At 36.6% G+C, this 22226-nt stretch overlaps 1 protein-coding gene across 3 annotated transcripts in view; it reads left to right on the forward strand.

Annotated features, from left to right (window-relative positions):
* LOC131067158 (protein RAE1) overlaps positions 1 to 9261 on the forward strand; it is a 100467-nt gene extending 91206 nt beyond the window's left edge. For all 3 annotated transcript variants that reach the window (XM_058002105.2, XM_058002104.2, XM_058002103.2), the window contains exons 10-12: positions 5590 to 5661; positions 7162 to 7242; positions 9019 to 9261. In XM_058002105.2, the coding sequence (XP_057858088.1) occupies positions 5590 to 5661; positions 7162 to 7242; positions 9019 to 9069 (204 nt within the window). In that variant the 3' untranslated portion in view covers positions 9070 to 9261. The remainder of the gene's footprint in view (positions 1 to 5589; positions 5662 to 7161; positions 7243 to 9018) is intronic.
* Positions 9262 to 22226: the final 12965 nt, after the last annotated feature.

Raw genomic sequence — 22226 nt, forward strand, 5'->3', positions numbered from 1 at the left:
TTTGTTTGAAGTATGGCTTGTAAGTGTTGAGTAGAGGACATAGTTCTCGGAGTCATTTTCGTTTCTAGATTTCTTCACTTTTGCAAATGTGGCTTGCTTCCCTTTCTCCAGACAGTTTGCAATATAGTGTCCGAATTTGTCACACCTATAACATTGAACATGTGATAGGTCTTTCTTAGAAGTGTTCTTGCCTTGTTTAGCTTTTCTTTTCCTGAATTGCTTCTTTTTGTATTTTTTTATTGATGTTTGTATTTAGGACTTGCAAGTCTTCATCTATATTCTTCTGTTTTATTCCTACCTTGTTCAATCGGGATTCTTCTTGTAGACAGTCATCTCTTAGTCTCTCAAACTTAGGATATTTAGACCTTGCACTGATGCCTTGGACGAATGTGCTCCATCCACTAGGCAACCCATCTAAAGCAATGAGTGTTAGTTCTTTGCCTCGGATCTCGTAGTCTAGAGTTGCAAGTTCATCTTTTAGAACCGATATCCGCATGAAGTAGGCATTGATTGTCTCCCCTTTGTTCATGGTGATATGATTTATTTCTCGTTTTAGTGCTAGAGTACGACTTGCATTTGATATCTCAAATGTCTTTTCAAGTGCCTTGAACATTTTATAAGCCGTCTCCTGCTTTCTAATGATGGGCATTATATTATTTCTTACCCCATCCACTATTATTTTAATGGCCTTATCATTTCCCTCGATCCATGTGGATTTCTCGGTTTCATCTTCTGGTTGTGCACTTTCAGTTTGGACATATGAATCAACTTTGTTTTCTCTTAAAATCATTTTGATTCTAAACTTCCAAGCTGAAAAATCTTCACTACCTTCGAGTCTATCTTCGAATCTGATAGCGTTGGCCATTATGGAAATGTGATGTAGTTTGTAACTTAGTCCTTGAATTTTATCAAAATTGAATAGCCTTAGGTTCGATTACCTTGGCTCTGATACCATGTAAAGTTATTTCAATTTCAATTAAAGAACAAGTTATGAACTATGTATGCTATAAATGGATATGAGGAATTATGTCAATGTCTGATAATTCTGATTTTATCTGCAGGTCTGAAGGAGAGAGATCATTTAATATTTTCTATGTCTACTCCAAATGAATTCAATTGGCATATATATCATTTAGGCAACCGGTCAATTGGTGTATTGACCGGTCATGCCTTTTAGGCATGACCGATCAATGCACCCATTGATCGGTGCCTTTGTAATTATACCATTAACACAATGCTGATTATCGGTTCAAAACACCCGATAGCATATTGTAATATCATAATATAATGACTGATCAATGTAATGAATCGGTTCATATAAACATCGATGATTCAAAGTGCACGATGTATGTAATCCAACCGGTGCAGTTGTTAACTAATGTTAATTCCAAATGAAGCGGTGTATTCATTAAACCCGATAACAAATATGCCCGATATAATTACGCCTGATAACAGATGTGAACCGGTGCCAATGGTTATGCACCCGATAGCAAGTATGTATCGGCTAATAACCCGATGACTTATAGCATTTAATATGCTATCGGGTTAATACCCCGATAGCATATTAATGCCAATTAATAATTGACATTAATATGCTATTGGGTTGTTAGCCCGATAGCATAATGATAAGTGATGTTTGTACAATCCGATAATCATATGCAATATAAATCTGACATGAAGCATGTAAATAACAGAACAAGGAAGGTTTAGGAAGATCTTATCTTGCATAAGCTACCATGCATTAACACCAACACTTGGCAAATTTCACAAAACATATTTCTAGGACAAGTGTTGGCAAATTTCACAAAACATATTTCTAGGACAATTAGCTTTCGTATGCCCCTCCCTTTTGCACTCAATACACCATAGTTCATTACCTTCGTTGCTAGTTCCTTTCTCAGCCTTCAATTCTTTCATCATTCTTAACATATCTCGTCGTAGGGCTTGTATGGTTTTGGATTCTTCGTCACTGCTACCTTTGGTGCTCTCATCATCATTGGTCTTCCTCTTCTCTCGAGATGAAGTTTTATTTTCACTCTCAATGTCCATCGCTCGATTGTACGCATCGGCGTATGAGGACGGAGGCACTACTTTCATCTTCTTGCGCAGTGAGGGTATCAATCCCTCTGTGAACCACCTCTTCTTCAACCCGTCGGCTGGCTGGTTTTCCATCTTGTTCAACAGTTCTCTGAGCCTACGGTTGTAAGCGCGTACACTCTCATTTTTCCCTTGCTTAGTATTATAGATTTCGGCCACGATCTCATTATCATCCCTCAAGAGTTTGAGTTCCTCTTGGAACGCCTTCTTCAAATCACTCCATCTTGTCTTGTGTTGGGCGTCGAGGTTTGTGTACCAGTCAATGGCGATCCCCTGAAGGGTGGCGAGAAATGCCTTCAGCTAGTAGTCCTTGTCATCTTGGCCATTTGCCTCCCAAATGGTTATGCATGTTTTGCAATGCCGTACTGGGTCCTCCGACCCATCTCCCTTGAACTTCGGCAGTTTCTGCTTCTCTTGGGTGTTCAACATTATTTTCACTCGGAAGGTATGTGTGTATTCGCCTTGTGTGTCAGAGCTGGATGGATTGTTTCGATCGCTACGTTTCGGTGCTTTCCCTGCACTCTCGGCCACGTACGCGTCCTCTACACGTCCACTTTCAGCATCCCCAACACTTCAAGTACTTCTAGGTGTGTCGGACCTGAGTGAACTGTTCCAACCGCTACGTTCCAGTGCTTTCCTTGCACTCTCAGACACGTGCGCGTCCTCTACACGTCCACCTCCAGCGTCCCAACACTCCGAGTACTTCCAGGCTTTGAGGGTCTGCAGATCACCTAATCGCTTGGTCTTGACCACCTTGTGGCCTCTTCTCACCTTTGATGGGATCTACGGGCATGAATCACTCAAGGTTGACCCGATTTCTTTTAAGGCAACGGAGCCAAAATGTTTGCTGGTACAACTGGTAAATTAAGTACAAAAAATATTAATGTACATGACAATGTGTACCAGACACGGCAGAAAATATATCTTTATTCGCACATTCAATTATTACAGAGAAGAGACCAAAGATGGTCGCCAAGGATTACACTAGATGCGACAATACCATTCCCCTTCCTTGATAGTACATGACATATTTAAAGGACCCGACGGTTGCCGAGAGGTACACAACCGACAACCAACCGACACATAACCACCCGAGACTGACAACCCACTCAATGCAATTAATTAATACCTTGTCGGATAACAAATATTATCAAACATAACAATAGGCAATTTATGCCGACAACAACCAACCTCCACTAAAGTCTGAGATGCCTAAGGAAGGGACATTATAGATACCTAACTATAACATCTAAGACAACCTATTATCTAAATAAGAATATAGTAATGATCATATAACATAATTAAAGGTAGCCACAAGTTGACTACTCATAATCCCACTATAGGATTAAGGGCATAGCAAATAGGGCATATACTGCACCTTTATAATATGCATGCATAGTAGCTCAACTTTATTTTCCTTTTCTCTTTCAAATCATTTAAGCAAAGAAACTTGGGCAAATATTGCTTAGACATTGATGGTGAAGGATTGAGCTCCCTTAGTTGGGTTGGCTAGAGCAAGCATTTGTATTGAACTAATTCTTTTTTCCCATTTGTCTCAACTTTCCACCTTGTCATCTCAATCCTAGCCTATCAACTTGGCCTACCTATTCTTCCCAAGATTAGGTGAAAATTTAAATGTACTTAATATCGACTTTGTTCTTACAAAATATTTCAAGTAAGCTAATCATCCAATGTGAGGGTGTGTGCTAACGAAAGGAGTGAGTGATAGTGAACTGGGTCACTCTTGATGGGTTTTCAGAGATTAAGGCACTTGATCCCCTCTTTGTAAATGGGGGTTAACAATGCTTAATAGTAGAATCTTGCTTCCTTGTCATTGGAGCTTTTAGGCCTTATAGATTGTGAGGTGGTCGATAGGTTAGGCTTGTATATAGTAAGGGAGGCACCCCCTTGTCACTGAAGCGGCTTGCTGAAACATTGTCTATGACGAAGAAACAACCCATTGACAGAAATAACCCTAACTAATGGACCCATCTAGATCCACCTATTTACTCAAGGTTGGGTCAACTACTCTTAGCTCTAAGCACCAACTAGGTTATGTCTTCCATTTTGGTATTCCCATGCTCACATTTTGCTGTGGTTGCAATACTTGAGTTGGCCCAGAAGTTTTACCTAGAGTCGACATACTTGACTCTAGTTTTTCTTCTCCTTAGTAGCCAAAGATGATAACGAGGTCATTAGAATATCCATCATTCTTCCTGGCTCTAGTATCTATCTCTTCTTCCTAGATATGTGAATAATTATTGAAGAAGGCAAGGAATCCTGTGAATTTGGCTAGTCCATTATGAAGAGGGGGATGTGAAATGGTCCACTTCCTTTGATAATCAAAAGACTAGTTTCTATTTGGGATGACATAGACAAAAATCCCCAAGTAGGTTCTATAGAGAGAGAATGCCCTTCTAAAGTTTTGAGAGATATGGGCTCTTATGTTATGCCGAGAACCATATGTGCTCAACCTTACAGGAGTAGGACTAGGACTGTCATACAAAGCCACCCAATTTAATTGGACTGGGACTATATTAGACAAATCTCACCCAGGTCAGTCTCTATCTATCTATCTATCTGATTCATGTACCTGCAATAAAATTTCTTATCAAAGGTCAATATGGTTGGAGTAAAAAGAAAATACAATTCAAAGAGTTTAAGAGATCTATGTATGGATACATTAGTTAATTGAAATGGGAAAATAAGGGTACTCAATGTTAGTAGCATGTGCCAATAAATTATATGATTTGGATTTGAATTTCTTTTGTAACTAAAGAAAATAGACAAAGAATTGTTTCTCTTGTCATTAGATTTTGCAAAAAAGTTTTTAATATTATTCAACTATAATTGATGATATGGGTAATGTAGGTTCTTACATAGAATTATGTATGGGAGTAATAACTGTTGTCGACATTTCCATGCATATGATATATAATGCTATACAGCAAAGTTACTTCTGAGGTAAGAAGGGTATAAGTTTCTGATTTGATTTTGTTTGCAATATGATGCGTCAGCTTGTTTCTGGATGTCACTTGGCCATTCTTGTAGTTTTCTTAAATATCAATATGTGTATCATGCATGTATTGTTAAATTTTTATAAATTATTTCAATTGTTTGAATTTTCTATTATAAATTTTGCTACTTAATTTTTTGGAAAGTCTGTGTCCTATGCTTAGGAAATCTTGTGTCCCAGTCCTCATCCCACATAGGAACTATCATGCCCTGTTTCTTGGTAGTTGTAGCTTATTATTGTTCAAGTGCAAAAATTGCCCTTGAGATTTATTTCAGTTGATAATCAGTAGGTGAACCTCATTCATGAAGATTACATTAGTTTTTTGTCAGTGCTTTAAAAATATTTCTCAGACATTTGAATTTTTTTTGTTGTTGAGAATATTTGTTTAGATTCTTATAATACATCCAATAGACATTGTAGTACTATTAAATTATGTATTTCATATATGCCTGATTAACGTGTACTATTCTTTGTAGGCAATGGCAAGGAGTAATCAACCAATTCCATGTAGCACATTTAATAACGATGGTTCTTTATATGCTTATGCGGTATGATTTGTGTTTTGTTTCATTATACGCTTGAGTTGCTTTGCTAGGTACGAGGAGCAACTATGGTATAATGTTGTACTGTGTAAATTGAGGACTTTTTGTTTTTGGAAAGCTAGTATGATTTTCATACATCTTGATTCATTCAGAAGTAGATTTTACTGTTGGGAACAAATTACCCCAATTATAAGAAACATTGATTTATTGATTAATTGTTTGAGGTTCAGCAAACTAGCTTGTATGTTCTTCTTACTTATAGCCAAATTTATATTTTTTATTTTGTAGTATCAGATTCTTTGAACCTCTGCCTCTCTCCTACTCCCACCCTGACTGGTTTGATTCTTATTCTTATCCAGGTCATAATTCTCCTTGGAAACATCCTGGGTTCTTCATAAGTGCTGGGCATCTAAGTGTTTTTTGGCCAAAACCATGGCAGCCTGCTGAAACTGAAAAAAGAATAAAAAGAATTTATTCAAACCATAACTAAATAAACCTTCTAACCTTCATGCTTCCTTGCCTCTCTTTGCCTAATGAAATATTGTCTGCCTTGAAATCTATATTCTTTATGTTTTCTTATTTTGTGTATGGATGTTTCCAAAATGAACTGCACCTGTACCCATTTCCTTTTAACTCAGATTGTTTTTGTATTTGTTGATTAGATACAGAGGTCTACTGATGCCTACTTTTGATGGTAACCAAGCATATTCATTATACCTTTAGCTCAATAATGATGGATACATGTATCATTATTCAGTATCTATCAAACCAAAAGGCATTTATTATTTAATGAAAATGAAGGTCAGATACAGTTTTATAGACTGAACAATAACATTCCAATGACTTTTCAGTTTCTGAATAAAAGTAAAGAATTGAATTTAATTATAAAAATATTTACATGGCCAAAGTTCCAATCGTAAGGCATTGTTGGACGGTGGGAAATAGCAAGATGCTTATAATTTTACAATACCATGCATAGTCCTGGATCAAAAGTACAAAGAAATCAACTGTACATTTTTCTGAAACAAGAAAATACTAAAATCAACTCCACAAACCCCTAGTTGTCAACAAGCTAAAATCATTAAAATGTTGATTATCTGGGTCCATGAAGGCTACCATAGATTATATATTATTTGAGCTTTTAGTTATTACTTATCCATAGATTATATGTCCTGCAGTTTTTCTCTGTTGTATCGATTCTTTCTCATTGTTTTGCATCCACACATAGAGTAGTCACATTTATGAGTGCTCAACGTTGGTTGTCATGCCTTAATAAATCAGTGGTCATCATTCAAATATGCACATATAGTTTTTGTCAGTAGCTGACAATTGCTCTGATTCTTGTTTTATAGTTTACTAGAATTGCTGTATCTCAAGAAAATATGCTCTCAGGAATTAGAAATTTTGCACAATTGTTTCCTGAGAAATGAAGTCTCTTTAATACAATGGAGCTTTTGAACTTCATAAATTTATGTAATAAATGAATGTGTTTTGTTTACTCAACAGGTGAGCTATGATTGGAGTAAGGGTGCGGAAAATCATAATCCAGCTACTGCTAAACATCACATTCTTCTACATGTACCACTGGTTTGTTACTGAAACTTTAATCTTTGTATAATATGGAGTCAGTGCTGTTTGAGTGGTCTGTATGTTTCAGGTGCATGATTGCAATGTACTGAAATCATTTTGTTTATTTATTTCTAGTTTGAAATTATGTGAGCTTCCTAGAATAAACATTTTACAAGTCAGATCATTACTAGAAGTAACATTTAATGTAATCATTTTTCTACATTCTTTTCTCCTAGATATCTTGAGACATCTTAGATAATTGTATTATTGATAGTTAATACTTGGTAGGCATTCTATATAAAAGTTATACATGTCTCTTATTCATGACCTGCATTTCGCAAAACCAGCACGACTGTTGCAATATTCTTGATATCTAATAAAACAGGTCACATATATGCTGGTGATATGCGCAAAAGGCCTTAGTTATTGACATGGCTGAAATGCATCCAAATCAACTAACTTAAAAACCCCACACACAGACACACGCATGCACACACACACGCACACAGTGGGGAAATGTGAATACCTTTGAGATCAATAACAAAATTTTTAACCAAATGTCAGATTAGAATCAAAGAGAAGGGTGGAGAGATGTGTAAAGAAAGAATGAAGATATAATACTATAGTTTGAGAGGATTGTTTCAGTTGAACATTTAATGAAGTGACAAACATATGGTAAAGGTAATAAAATTAACAAGGCACAGTGAAAAAGGATACTAGTTAATTAAGATGTTAGATAGAAAAGACCATTTATTCAAGTAAATGTTCTTTTTATTTGAGTTTTATGTAATATTCAATTGGAAACCAATGTGCTTTATATCTTTTGCCAATTTTTGGTACATTTATTGCAAGGAAATTTTGATGAAGAAATTAAAAGAAATTCTTGTGAATGAAGATCATGTGAGGTAGGTTCTTTTAAACGACAACTCATGAGATATTGGTCAATAAAGATTGACATGAAACTTCATGGTTGAATCCCAATATATCATCACGTAATTTGATACAATGCGGAAACACTAGATATGTATTGAAATGAATGAGATAAGGAGCTCTACAACGAATAATTCGTAAAAGTACAACACTTTCTAAAGGTTTTGCTTATGGTGTAGCAAGCTAAGAGGGCTTATTTGTGGAGAAAATTCAATTGTTATGTTCTCTTGATCCAGAGCAGTGCTAGGATGGGTGATGTCTTGGGAAGTTTGGTTTTTTGTTCTTGTGGGCATCACTTAGATGTCGTGAGTGCTATGTGTACTGTTCATGTTCATGAGATATGGCTTCTTCTGAAGCACTAACAAAATATAGTTCAATGAAGAATGACTTGAAATTATACAGTTGAACCTTCATAAATCATTACATGATTTGAGACAATATGAAATCACTACATGTATGAAAAGGAAAATTATTGTTAACAGTTCTACAGGTGGAAAATTGTAGTTTTACAATGTTCCAATGTGGAAATTGAGCTAGAGTAGCTTTTTAATGCAATGGCTTTATTTTATGCTTACAAATTAGGAACTCTTGAAAAAGACGTCTTACAAAAAAAACAAATATTTGCTGTATGTTAGCGAGTGTTAAAATGGTATTCTAGATCTTGTTAAATGTGTCTGATCTGCTTCTTATTTTAATATGATGAGAAAAATAGGGTTTTTGATTGACTGTAAACAATATACGCAAATTTTAAGATCAATAATCCTTTACAGTGGCTAATACACTCATGATTTTAGTTTTGACATTTTCAAGAGATTCAACATTATTAGTGGGCCAACATCAAGAAAACATGCATTTTGTGTGCAGGAAGGTGAGATTAAAGGAAAGCCCAGAGTTACAACAGGTGGAAGGAAGTAAAGATCATTTTTTCTTGAATCCACATTTTCATCTTCGGGGAACTTGTATTTACCTCAGTATAGTTTTGTATTTAACATTGATGTTAATCAAGTTAATTGAATATGGTTTCTGCACCTTCCATGGGTTGACGTGGATGAGGCTGTAAACAGTTTTGACCAACAAATTTATCTATATATTCTGATTCACATTTAATGCATCTTGCAATAGAATGAATATTTACATATATTAAATTGTTCAAGAATATAGTGACTTGTATCTTACCTTGCATTTTCTAAATCACAAATATATCATTGCTGCTTTTCACATAAACCATATGCAAAATTTGGTTTTGGAGTTTAATGTTATGTCTTTAATGTGACGTTTGTGGGTTTTTTACAATATACCTCAGTTAACGAGAATGCTTATTTTTAAAATTGTATGACATGACAACTTTTATGACTCCTTTGCTTTAGACCTTATTTTTTGCATTCTACTTCTCGATCATACAAGCACCAAACCTCTTGTTCTTGATGCAATAAATCTATGCTCTCTCCCCCCTTGCTACCCTCAATAGGGTAAAGCACATGCTGAATTTTTTCGTAATCTTGGTTTTGAGATTATTGAAGCTAAATGTTATCTTCAGATGAGGTGCTTCAGAATTAAGGTTAAAACTACTTAGGTTTGGAAGCTTTTGGGTAGATCTATTAGGCTATATGGAACAATAGAGCATCAAATAAGGTGTGGGCTAGTTTTTTGTTATTGGATTTTGGTTACAAATATCATTTTTAATAGGTGACATGTAAGTTATCGTATGCCATTCACCTGTTAAAAAAGAAGGTAGACAAGATGTCAAAAAGAAAAGGGTTGGCCTTGCTGGATTTCAATTGGACCATGGGTTAACAAACTCGTCATTTATTCTATTTACATTTAAAAATATATTCTCATAGTTGTGTTAAAAACTGCCGAAAATGTCTTTTCCATGGAGATCTTTCTTTAAATTAGAAGCTATTCTACTGGGAACATACACAAAAAATGAAAACACTTCCATAAAAAGAAAAATTATTAACTTCACCACCAACTAGAACTGTCCAATATAAGCCATTATCAAATTGTTCATAAGAGAGCACCCAAGTTCCTTTTACTAGTAACGTGGAGCATCCATAAGCACTTCAGCTTGTTGACATCATTGAGTGAGGGTTACGATTAGTCCTTTCCATTGAAGCAGATCTACTTGCCGGGGTTGCACTTAGGCCCTTGCTTGATTGGGGTCTGTTCCTTGTAATTTCTGCACTAACCTTTAATTCTCTTTGTCCAGTCTGAGATGAGCATTGGCAACATCTTTCTTGAGGAATGGAAGGGTGGTGGTGCTAGCTATGCTTAACATTCTGATCTTGTGAGCCACATGCAGAACACAGAGATATCATGTTAAGGGCTACGTGACAATTTCTGAGGTCTTGTTTCTCAAGAATGAGTTGTTAGTTTTTGCTCTTGAATTTGCCTTGGTCTAGTTTGCAATTCCCCATCCTTCCACATTTTTTTTCTAGATGACATTCCATGGAATCACTGTCACCTAAGAGGACTTTTGAGGACTAACACTTTTTTTTGATCGGTACCTTCTTGTACACTTTGGCTATATACCATTTCTGTCAAATAGATCTCAAAGTGATCCATCACTAATTTGGTGACTGCTTGTTACTCTTGTTACTTGTGCCACTTGAACTGAAAACATTGCAGATTATGGCCAAGGTATCAACGCTGTAAGTTTTGGACATCATTGGATACATTGTCCCCAAGAGGTGAATACTGAATCCTTAAGAAAAATTCCCACCATGCTTGGTCATCTATCTATTACTTTTAATAGGTGGATAATAGAAAGAATCAAGTATTCTGAACATATAATGTCAAGTGCAAACAACGAAGCCAAATAAATGAGAATGCATGTTAGCACACATATTGAAAGGAAGAGGTGGCATGCTTTCCAATCTAAGCAACAATTTTTGCCTAGATTGTATGAGAAATGTGTTGAGACATAATGTTAAGTTTTCAATTCCTTTCGAAATTCTTTTAAACATTTTACGAAGTGCTGTTTGATTTTGACTATCACTCCGACAATGACTTAAAATGTAGTCATATAGCTTTTCTCTTCTATCCAAGATGGGAGTGCAGAAAGTCTCACCCAACTATACTTTTTTGCCCCTATTAGATGATTTTAGAGGGAATTAGGTAGTCTTGTGAATGGTATAAGTCTTAGTGGGCTATTCAGTTCGAATGAGAATTTTTACATCTTGAGCTTAATTGTAGACATGTAATTGCCAATTTAGCATTCATTTGTTTTGTGTAGCCTCTCAAATAACACTAGAGTTCCCCTTAGCAATTATCTTACTAAGTGTGACACTATTTTGAAAAATGTTATTTTCTTTTTTCTTGCCCAGGCTTAACTATATTGCTCTTTAGGTAGAAAGATTCTTTGACACATTTTCCATTGTTTCAGTAGAAAGATTCCTTGACACCTTTTCAACAAGCAATCAGCACCGCTCAAAAATATTTCCCGTTTATTTTGGTTTAGTTTTTCGTTTTGGTTGGCATCTCTCTTTCAACTTTGCAGAACTTCACTCTTCGTTATCAATGCATTAACCTCTTAAATTTGTATGTGTTTTCTTCATTCTCTTCTAATGTTGATAGATGCTAAAAATGCAACTGCCTGGTGGAAGTGTACGCGAATGCGAAAGCGTAGACAGGATAACCAAAGTTTGATCATCTTCATGAACTTTAGTCTTCATACACACAATCAAACTACTTCAGTTCCCAAATTTGTGAAGATCTTCAGTGGAGGTTCTGTTTAATGTTACAGGTGAAGGAATCAACAGTCTAGTTTTCAAGGTCCAATTCATGCAAATTTCAACAAGAGTTCCTACAAATGCTTCAATATATGGACGTGGTGAAAGCAGTTGACCGGGAGGATTTAATGTAGTCAGAGGAGATACTTATACTCTCTGCATTTAGACATTCCAAGCTCTAATGCTTATCTTACTTATATAGATCTCGTCATTTTACATGGACATTAGACAAGGTGTGTTTGCTCATGAATTTTTGTTTTTGAACGACATTGAATATGCATGGAAGAGGGTGCAACATCCATCAAAATATAAATGGTTTTTTAAAAAAAATATCTTGGTGGACACGTGTGCAAATGTGGAAGTGTGGACAAGGCAATAAACTGTATGACAAAATGCCTCTTGGATGGCAACAAGGATATGCATAAAAATAATTAATTTGCTGAAAAGGCTTTAGAAACTATCAAACAAATAAAAGACCCTCATTATGCATAGGGACTGCAGAGAGATAGGGGCATGCCAAGTGTGAAGGACAAGGCACATGGGAAAAGAGTTTTGTTCGAAAACAAACAAATATTGTAGAATTGAAAAGGGAAGCGCAAGAATGGGTGAAGAGTTAGCTACAACGTGGAAACATAGAAGATAAAAACCAAGAAATTGCAGACTTCATAAACGTGGTAGACGAATAGAACAGACAAAAACAAATGGCATGGTAAGATCCGATAAAATATGGTAAGACATCCCTTCGATCCAGATCAAAGAAGGATACAAAGAGGTATTGGCCATTGGGTTGTTTCAAAACCAAATGAAGTTATAAAAACATAAGTTAGCGAGTGGAAAATGGTGTGTGTGGCTATCGCCTAAGAGTGGCTGCGTAGGATGTAGAGAATTGACTGAAGTGATTAAGGGCTGCGATAGAAGGGTGTGTGGAATAAAATGCCTACGATGTAATGAGAAGATGATAGTACATGACTATGCGGGAGAAGGTGTGAGTGGCTTGTGTGAAGTCTGTGAGAGGGCAAAAGTAAATGAATGTATAGAAGGAAAATCGTGTGGAGTTTGGAGCTGTGTGAGTTTGTGCTGGGAGTTGAGAGGCCGATGTGAATGCTATTTATGTAATGTTATTACAAAGTTGTTTTTTCTTTTAGAAATTAATAAAATCATTTGTGTGCAATCTTCATCTTGATTATGTCAAATTGAATTTGGCAGCAAATAGTCCTACATATGTTTGTTGTGTTTTATATTGAGTGTTTTAAGGCAGGAGGTAGTTCTTGCATCAAATGGTATTAGAGCTCGAGATCTTGAGTGTGTAGATAGATTGTCGAATGTTAGACAATCTACACTAGGGCCTGTGGGTGAAGAGTGGAGTTGTGTGAATAGATCGCTGACCATGAGGCAGTTTGCATTGAGAGTGTGGAGTAGTTGTGGAGAACTCATAAGGATCGATGCAAGTGTGTAAAGTCCCGATGAATTGAGAGACATGAAGTTGTGCAAGTGAAGGTATTGCAGATTGTAGAGTGAGAGAAAGATTGTAGTAGATGATGAGAGGATGAGTTCGAAGAAGAGGATAGTGTGGATTGTGAAGAGGCTTGTGTTGATTTTGTTTTTGGAGTGATATTGGGAAGAGAGCTATGGGATGTGGAGGATCTCATTCTGAAAGAATAGTTGCAGTTGGAAAGAGAAAGAAGTGAGAGCGTGGTCGCAGATAACCGTTGGTGAATGAATGTAGAGGATGTGAAGAAGGTGACGGTACCTCACAGGTTGAGGTAGTGGAAGAAGAAGAGATTCAAAAGGTAGAGGTTGTAATAGAGGTTGAATGAGAACTTGATGAAGATGAGCTATACCTAAAGAGGTCGTAGTCACAACGAGAGGTGACGAAGAAGATGTTGCAGCAGTGGAGGCGGATGCCGCAATAGAAAAGTTAAATTTTGACGAGTTTTGTGATGTTAAACTTGCGATACATTTGCATGGTAAAATGAGTAGAATGGTAGAAGAGGAAGTGGAATGTGTAGATGTAGTGGAGTGGAGTAGAGATGCCTACTTGTGGGTAGAAGTTGTAGAGGATGCTACGGGAGAGAATTGGTGGAGGAGGTTGGACTATGGTGGGCATGAATCCATGAGAGGGAAAAGGGGAAGAGGACACACTTGGTGGAGGAGGTCGACATGCGTCCCAACTATGTGTTGGAAGAGGCCGAGGAAGAAGATATCTCTGTCTGCATCACTGTTGGAGTTCCCTGCAGGTTGCTAGCAACCTGAAAGAGTAGTCTAATTACTCTAGTTCATTTTGTGAGTTCTCTCACAATTTTTTTTCTATCTGGTGTGTTTGGTGCAAGAGCACTCGAGTAGATAAGCAAACAACACCACCCAAAAGAAAATTTATATTTATTTTGGTTTAGTTTTCCGCTTTCCTTGCATCTCTCTTTCAGCTTTGCATAACTTGACTTTTCATCATCAATGCCTAAACCTCTTAAATTTGTATTCATTTTCTTCATTCTCTTCTAATGTTGATAGATGCTAAAATTGCAATTGCTTGGTGGAGGTGTATGCAAATATGAAAGCATAGACAAGATAACCAAAATTTGATCATCTTCATGAACTTCAGTCTTTATACACAATCAATCCATTTCAGTTCTCAATTTTGTGAAGATCTTTAGGGGAGGTTGGTTCTATTTAATGTTATAGATGAAGGAATCAAGAGTCTAGTTTTCAAGGTCCAATTCGTACAAATTTCAACAAGAGTTCCTACAAATGCTTCACTATATGGAGATGGTGAAAGCAATCAACCAAGAGGATTTAATGTAGTTAAAGGAGATACTTATACTTTCTGAAATTTAGACATTCCAAACTCCAATGCTTATCTTAGTTATATGGATCTCATCCTTTTACATGGACATTAGACAAGGTGGGTTTGCTCATGGAGTTTTGTTTTTGAACGACATTGAATATGCATGGAACAAGGTGTGACATCCATCAAAATATAAATGTTTTTTTTTTAAATGTCTTGATGGCCATGTGTGCAAATTGTGGAAGTGTGGACAAGGCAATGCACTGTTTGATAGAATGCCTCTTAGATGGCAACAAAGGATATGCACAAAAGGAATTTGTTGAAAAGGCTTTAGAAACTATCAAACAAATAAAAGACCCTCATTATGCATAGGGAATGTAGAGAGATGGGTACACCAAGTGTGAAAGACGAAACACATGGGAAAAGAGTTTTGTTTGAAAACAAACAAATATTGTAGAATTGAAAAGGGAAGTGTTAGAATTGGTGAAGAGTTAGCTGCAACATGTAAACAGAGAAGACTAAAACCAAGAAATTGTAGACTTCATAAACATGGCAAATGAATAGAATAGACAAAAAATAAATGCCATAGTAAGAGTTGATAAAATTTAGAAAGACATCCCTTCGATCCAAATCAAAGTAGGATATGAAGAGGTATTGGTCATTGGGCTATTTCAAAATAGAATGAAGTTATAAAAATATAAGTTAGCAAGTGGAAAATGGTGTGTGTGGGTATTGCCCAAGAGTGATTGTGTAGAATGTAGAGAATCGACCCAAGTGATTAAGGGCCGCGATAGAAGAGTTTATGAAATAAAAATCCTGCGATGTAATGAGAAGATGATAGTCCAAGATGTTGAATTTGTGCCCTAGATCAGTAATCAGATTTGTAGCATTTAATTATGCCCTAGTTTATTAATCAAATTTGTAACATTTGATTAGTTTGTTGTAATTTAGTAAACTATAATCAAGTAAACTCAAGAATGAAACAAGGAAACAAGAGACAAACACAAATACCCTGGGAAAACCTCCAAGGAGGAAAAACCCAACATTAAAGACCCACAGGTCAGATTATTTATTCACTCTTATTGCACAAATACAATACTTAGCTTGCTTCTCCGGATCTGATCTTTATATATCAGATCTGCCCTTTTAAATGCTTCAAGACTGCACCAAAAATGCCCTATATCCTCTTGGATAAGTTCGCACAATCCTTGGATAAGTTCGCACAATCCTCTTTAGTGATTTCACACCTTTAGTTGCAGAACTAATTCACTGATTGCATGAATGAATGAATTGTGTTTGTGTTTGCAATTTAACCTTTATTTATATGGGTCTTTAACCCATATATCCTAGGTCGGCTTTAGTCACTTTTGGCGCCAATTTACTTAATTGTGGCGTGTTGCTTTTAGCGTGGCGTGGAGGATGGGGCCGGACTTGTCTTGGGGGCACACTACTCCTTTAAGATAGGACCTAGTCCTAAATGGGTTCGGATGTTGCCTTAAGGCAATCCGAACCCACCTTCCCTAGTTATAAACAACACTCCCTCTTAACTAGGGAAGAAGAGAATACATAATCTGAACCTTTAGAGTTCCATTTAGCACACAAGCATAGAATTACATCTCCCACCTAGCACACAAGCATAGGATGGTTTTAGCACGCAAGCATAGAAAGTGTAATACACAAGTGGGTCTTTGCATAATTACAATTTTCCATCTAGCACACAAGCATAGATTGGATACTTTTCGTTCTTGCACACAAGCAAAGAATGATCAAAGCGCAACATATAGAGTCACTGAGATTGGAGCTCCCTCTCAATCAGGGTTTCATTTTCCACAATACCAAGTTTGTCTCTGAAGTATTCGAACTTCACCCTGGATAAGGGTTTGGTAAGGATGTCCGCAACTTGTTCATCTGTGCTAATGTACTTTAGTTGAATGATGCCTCTTTGCACCATGTCCCAAATGAAGTGATAGTGTGTTTCCACATGTTTGGACCGGTCATGGAACACAGGATTTACTGACATCTTTATACAACTTTGATTATCACAATGAATGGTGGTAGGACCACTAGCTTGACCAAATAATCCAACAAAGAGTTTACGAAGCCACACTGTTTCTCTGGATGCAACATATGCTGCAATGTACTCAGCTTCTGCAGTGCTCAATGCTATGGAAGATTGCTTTCTACATGCCTAAGAGATCATTGCAGAGCCCAAGTTGAAGCAGATACTCGAAGTACTTTTCTTGTCCTTGACACTTCCTGCCCAATCTGAGTCTGAATAGCCTTCCAAGAAGATTGAAGTATTAAGTGAATATTTCAGCCCATAACCAATAGTGCCACGTAGGTATCTTAGAATGGGCTTGGCAGCCACCAGGTGAACAAGTTTAGGCAAGCTCATGAACTGACTGAGGGCATTCACAACATAACAGATATCTGGCCTTGTATTGACTAGATACATCAAGGATCCAATCAGCTACCTGTACTCAAATGGATCTGCAAAATCAGAGTTAGCTGCAGAAACACTTAACTTCTTCAAGTTAGATTCCATAGGAGTATGCATGGGTTTACAATCCATCATTCTAAATCTTTTCAGAATATCAATAGTATATTTTCCTTGACTTAGAAAAATTTCATTGGATTTTTTTTTGCCATACTTCTAACCCTAGGAAGTAATGCATTAGTCCTAAATCCCTCATTTCAAATTCTGAGGCTAATTCTTGCTTACATCTTATGATTAGTTTATTTTCGCCAGTGAGAAATAAATCGTCCACATACAAAACCAAAATAAGCATATCATCATTATAAATTTTTAAGTAAATGTTAGCATCAACATCATTCTTACGAAATCCTAAGCTTAGTAAGTACTTATCAATTCTTTCATACCAAGCACGAGGAGCTTGTTTGAGCCCATATAAAGCTTTCTTCAACCTGAAAACATGAGAATCTCTTTTATGGATTACATAACCTTTTAGTTGCTCAATATAGACTTCCTCCTCAATAACACCATTGAGGAAGGCAGTCTTAATGTCCATTTGATGCAGTTCCCAACCTTTGGTTGCATCAATAGCTATTATAGATCTAATAGAAGTATATCTAGCAACTGGAGCAAAAGTTTCTTCATAATCTATTCCTTCCTTTTGAGAAAAACCACGAGCTACAAGCCTAGCTTTGTATTTTTCAATACTACCATCAACATTATACTTAATTTTAAACAACCATTTAGAAGAAACAACAGAGTTACCTTTGGGTCTGGGTACAATGTCCCAGACATCATTCTTGATGATAGACCCATGCTCTTCATCCATGGCTGATTTCCAAGCATGATGGGACATAGCTTCTTCGACATTGTGAGGTTCAGACTCAATGATATTGCACATCATAGAAATGTAGTTGGTGTGATTTTGGAATCTCTTGCTATCTCTAAAGGTTCCTTTGGGAGCAACAAATCCTTCAGCATCTTGAATCGTGTTTCTAACCCAAAGTGGTCTCTTCTTGCAGACCACAATATCCTAAGGTATATCAGTAGAGTCCATGAGTTTTGTTGGGGTCATTCTAAACTTCTTGATCCGGAAGGTCAGTGGACTCCTCCCATATCTTAGGGTTAGCATCAACTATTGAATCTTGATTTTCAATCACCATATCATTATTGTCAGATAATGAACCTTTAGATCTTTTGAAAGCAATATCTTCTTCAAAAGTTACATCTCTACTTACCTCAACATACCTTTGACCTGAAATGTAGATCCTGAAGGCTTTGGAAGATTCATTGTATCCCACTAAGATGCCTTTCTTTCCAGAGGGATCCAACTTGGTTCGTTTTTCTCTAGGCACATGAACATACATCGGGCTCTCGAATATCCTTAGGGGGCAGATGTCAGGTTTGATTCCTGTAAAGGCTTCTTCAGGAGTTACATCCTTTAGAGCACGATGAGGACATCTATTCTGAATGTAAACTACTGTTTTGGATGCTTCCACCCATAGAAAAGGTTGCAGGTCTTGATCATGGATCATGGCTCTTGCAACTTCAACAATGGCCCTGTTCTTTCTTTCAGCAACTCCATTTTGCCGAAGATTGTAGGGAACACAAAACTCCCTCTTAATTCCCGCCTTAACACAAAAGTCATAGAAATTACCTGAGGTGTATTCACCTCCATTGTCAGACCTTAAACATTTAATTCGATTTCCTGTAGTGTTTTCAACTAAGGCTTTGAATTCTTTAAATCTGTTTAGGACTTCTTCAGACTCTTTAGATTTAAGAAAGTAAATCCATGTTTTCCTAGAGAAATCATCTATGAAGATAACATAATACAAGAAACCGCTAGGAGATGCTACAGACATAGGACCACATAAATCTGAATGAATAAGTTCTAACTTTTCTTTAGCCCTACTATCACTTTTATGAAAATGATTCTTTACATCCTTACCCATTGCACAACCTTTACCAGCATCATCATGAGATAAACTAAGTTTAGGCATACCTTTAACCATTTTACTGAGAGTGGGAAGAGCTTGAAAGTGTAGATGTCCAATTCTTCTATGCCATAGCTCGCATGATTCAGGGGCCTCATGGATGAGAGATTGAACTGGATTAGCTGCAAGCTTATATAAACTATCACATCTATTTTCAATAACACGAGTAGTTTTGAAATTAGATTTCTTAGACCAAGCGAGTACTTTCCCGTTAGAAAATGCTATTTGCAAACCCTTATCTTCTAATGCAGAAATGGAAATAAGATTTCTTTTAATACCAGGTACAAAAAGAATATCATAGAGTTGTAAGGAAATACCAGAATCTAGTTTTAAAGAGGTAGTACCAGAACCTTTTACCGAGTATCGAGCATCATCACCGATTACCACATGAGGGTTGGTGTCTTTTTCAATCAGATCTGAAAGATGCTCACGAAAACCTGAGATGCGTTTGGAGGCACCACTGTCAAGTATCCAAGTATTACTGTCCGTAGGAACATTGCTAGATAGAGCAGAGATAAGAAGATAATCCTCACTTTGTTCGGCAACTTTATTTAAATTGACTTCCCTTTCCTTGGGATCATTCTTACAATCTTTGGCATAGTGACCATACTTATCGCATCTGAAGCAATGAATGTGAGAGGAATCTCTTGACTTCTTCCTTGGATCATAGGAGGAGGATCTAAAATCTTTGCTTCTCTTTTCTTTCTTCCAATGTCCACCTTTCCTAGATTTAGCTAAGAGAACATGATTATCTTTGTGAGAGTTCTTGAGTTTTCCTCCTACCTCAATTCAAGATTCCTCTTCAATGCAATCAGATTGAAGACGCTCAAAGTTGGGACGACCGACTCTTCCACCAATGCTACGAATGAATGGTTCCCATTCATCAGGTAGACCATTTAATGCAATCATAACAAGATCTTTATCCGAAATTTGGCAATCAAGAGTACTTAGCTTGTCCTTTAGTTCATTGATCTTCATGAAGTAGGCTATGATTGAGTCTTCTTCTTTCATTTTCATTTGAAGAAGCTGCTGCCTTAGAGCAAGAGCCCTGCTGAGGTTGTTGACTTCATACATCCCTTCCAAGTGTTTGATCATTTCCCTGGCAGACGCAAATTTTGATATGATAGTGGCAAGATGATTCTTGATGGATTCAATTATAATCTTCTTAGCCTTGAGGGAGTCTTTCTTGAATTGCTTCAGCTCTTCAGCATCTTTTGGAGGGGACAACCTTTCTTCTTCTACGAACTTCAACAGATCATTCTCTTCAAGGATCAATAGAATTCAGACTTTCCAAGCAGCAAAACCAAGGGCTCCATCAAGTCTATCTTCAACCCTCAAACCTGACATTTTAATCTGAAAACAAACAACAACTATATGAATAAATGATTTACTAAAATCTGAAGTTAGTGACACCTTAGCTCTGATACCATGTTGAATTTGTGCCCTAGATCAATAATCAGATTTGTAACATTTAATTATGCCCTAGTTTATTAATTAGATTTGTAACATTTGATTATGCCCTAGTTTATTAAGCAGATTTGTAACATTTGATTAGTTTGTTGTAATTTAGTAAACTATAATCAAGTAAACTCAAGAATGAAACAAGGAAACAAGAGACAAACACAAATACCCTGGGAAAACCTCCAAGGAGGAAAAACCCAGCATTAAAGACCCACAGGTCAGATTATGTATTCACTCTTATTGCACAAATACAATACTTAGCTTGCTTCTCCGGATCTGATCTTTATATACCAGATCTACCCTTTTAAATGCTTCAAGACTGCACCAAAAATGCCCTATATCCTCTTGGATAAGTTCGCACAATCCTCTTTAGTGATTTCACACCTTTAGTTGCAAAGCTAATTCGCTGATTGCATGAATGAATGAATTGTGTTTGTGTTTGCAATTCAACCTTTATTTATATGGGTCTTTAACCCATATATCTTAGGTCAGCTTTAGTGCCTTTTGGCGCCAATTTAATTTATTGTGGCATGGAGGATGGGGCCGAACTTGTCTTGGGGCACGCTACCCCTTTAAGATAGGACCCAGTCCTAAATGGGTTCGGATGTTGCCTTAAGGCAATCCGAACCCATCTTTCCTAGTTATAAACAACACAAGATATGCAGGAGAAGATGTGAGTGTCTTGTGTGAGGCTTGTGAGAGGGAAGAAGTAAATTAATGTATGAAGGGGAAATTGTGCAGAGTTTGGAGCCGTGTGAGTTTGTGTTGAGAGTTGAGAGGCTGATGTGAAGTCTATATATATAATGTTATTACAAAGTTGTTTTTGCTTTGAGAAATTAATAAAATCAATTGTGTGCAATCTTCATCTCGATTGTCTAACATTAAATTTGGCAGTATAGAGTTTCTATGTATGTTTGTTGTGTTTTGTGTTTTAAGGTAGGAAGGAGGAAGTTCTTCTTGCATCACTTTATATCTTCTCTTGTTATTTAAGGGTTGTGTTGATGAAATAAATCTTGGATCTTCTTGCTTCTAAAGCTATCTTAGACTACTTTTCTTTTCGAGCTTGCATTTGTCTATAAAGGAACAAATCATCCACGAACTCTACAGGGGTGAAGATTTGGAATTGGGTTTGACCTTTAAACATGTGCTCTATGCATCTTATTTGGCTAGCTTTAAAGTTTAGCTCATCATCTGCCATGATAGTTAATGTGTATGGAGATAGGTGGTCCTTATTGGCGCTCCAATTAGTTCCTTGCATTTCTAAAAGATATTCATGAAATCATTTAACTTTGAGGTTTAGAGTCAAGTTAAATTGATAAATAGATATTTTATAATTAAAATATAGGTAGCTTAAGCCATTTGAGAACATTAGCTACAACTCTTTTGCACTTCATCCACTATAAAGCTTAGGAAGGTGATTCTTGGAGGTCCATTGCACAATTATAAATAATTGTTCTAAAACTTGTAGACAAAAATTCTAAACCTTCAGACACAAATTGAATCATGTTCTACTTTATTGCTAACTCGTTTTTGTTTTAGCTTTTGTGATTTTGTAGGCAAGGATCTATTAAGTGATGGAATGAATCATCCATGAACTCGAGGGGGATGAAGCTTTGGAAATGTGATTGACC

This window comes from Cryptomeria japonica, chromosome 11 (genome assembly GCF_030272615.1).
Source record: "Cryptomeria japonica chromosome 11, Sugi_1.0, whole genome shotgun sequence".
In the NCBI taxonomy this organism is placed as follows: domain Eukaryota; kingdom Viridiplantae; phylum Streptophyta; class Pinopsida; order Cupressales; family Cupressaceae; genus Cryptomeria; species Cryptomeria japonica.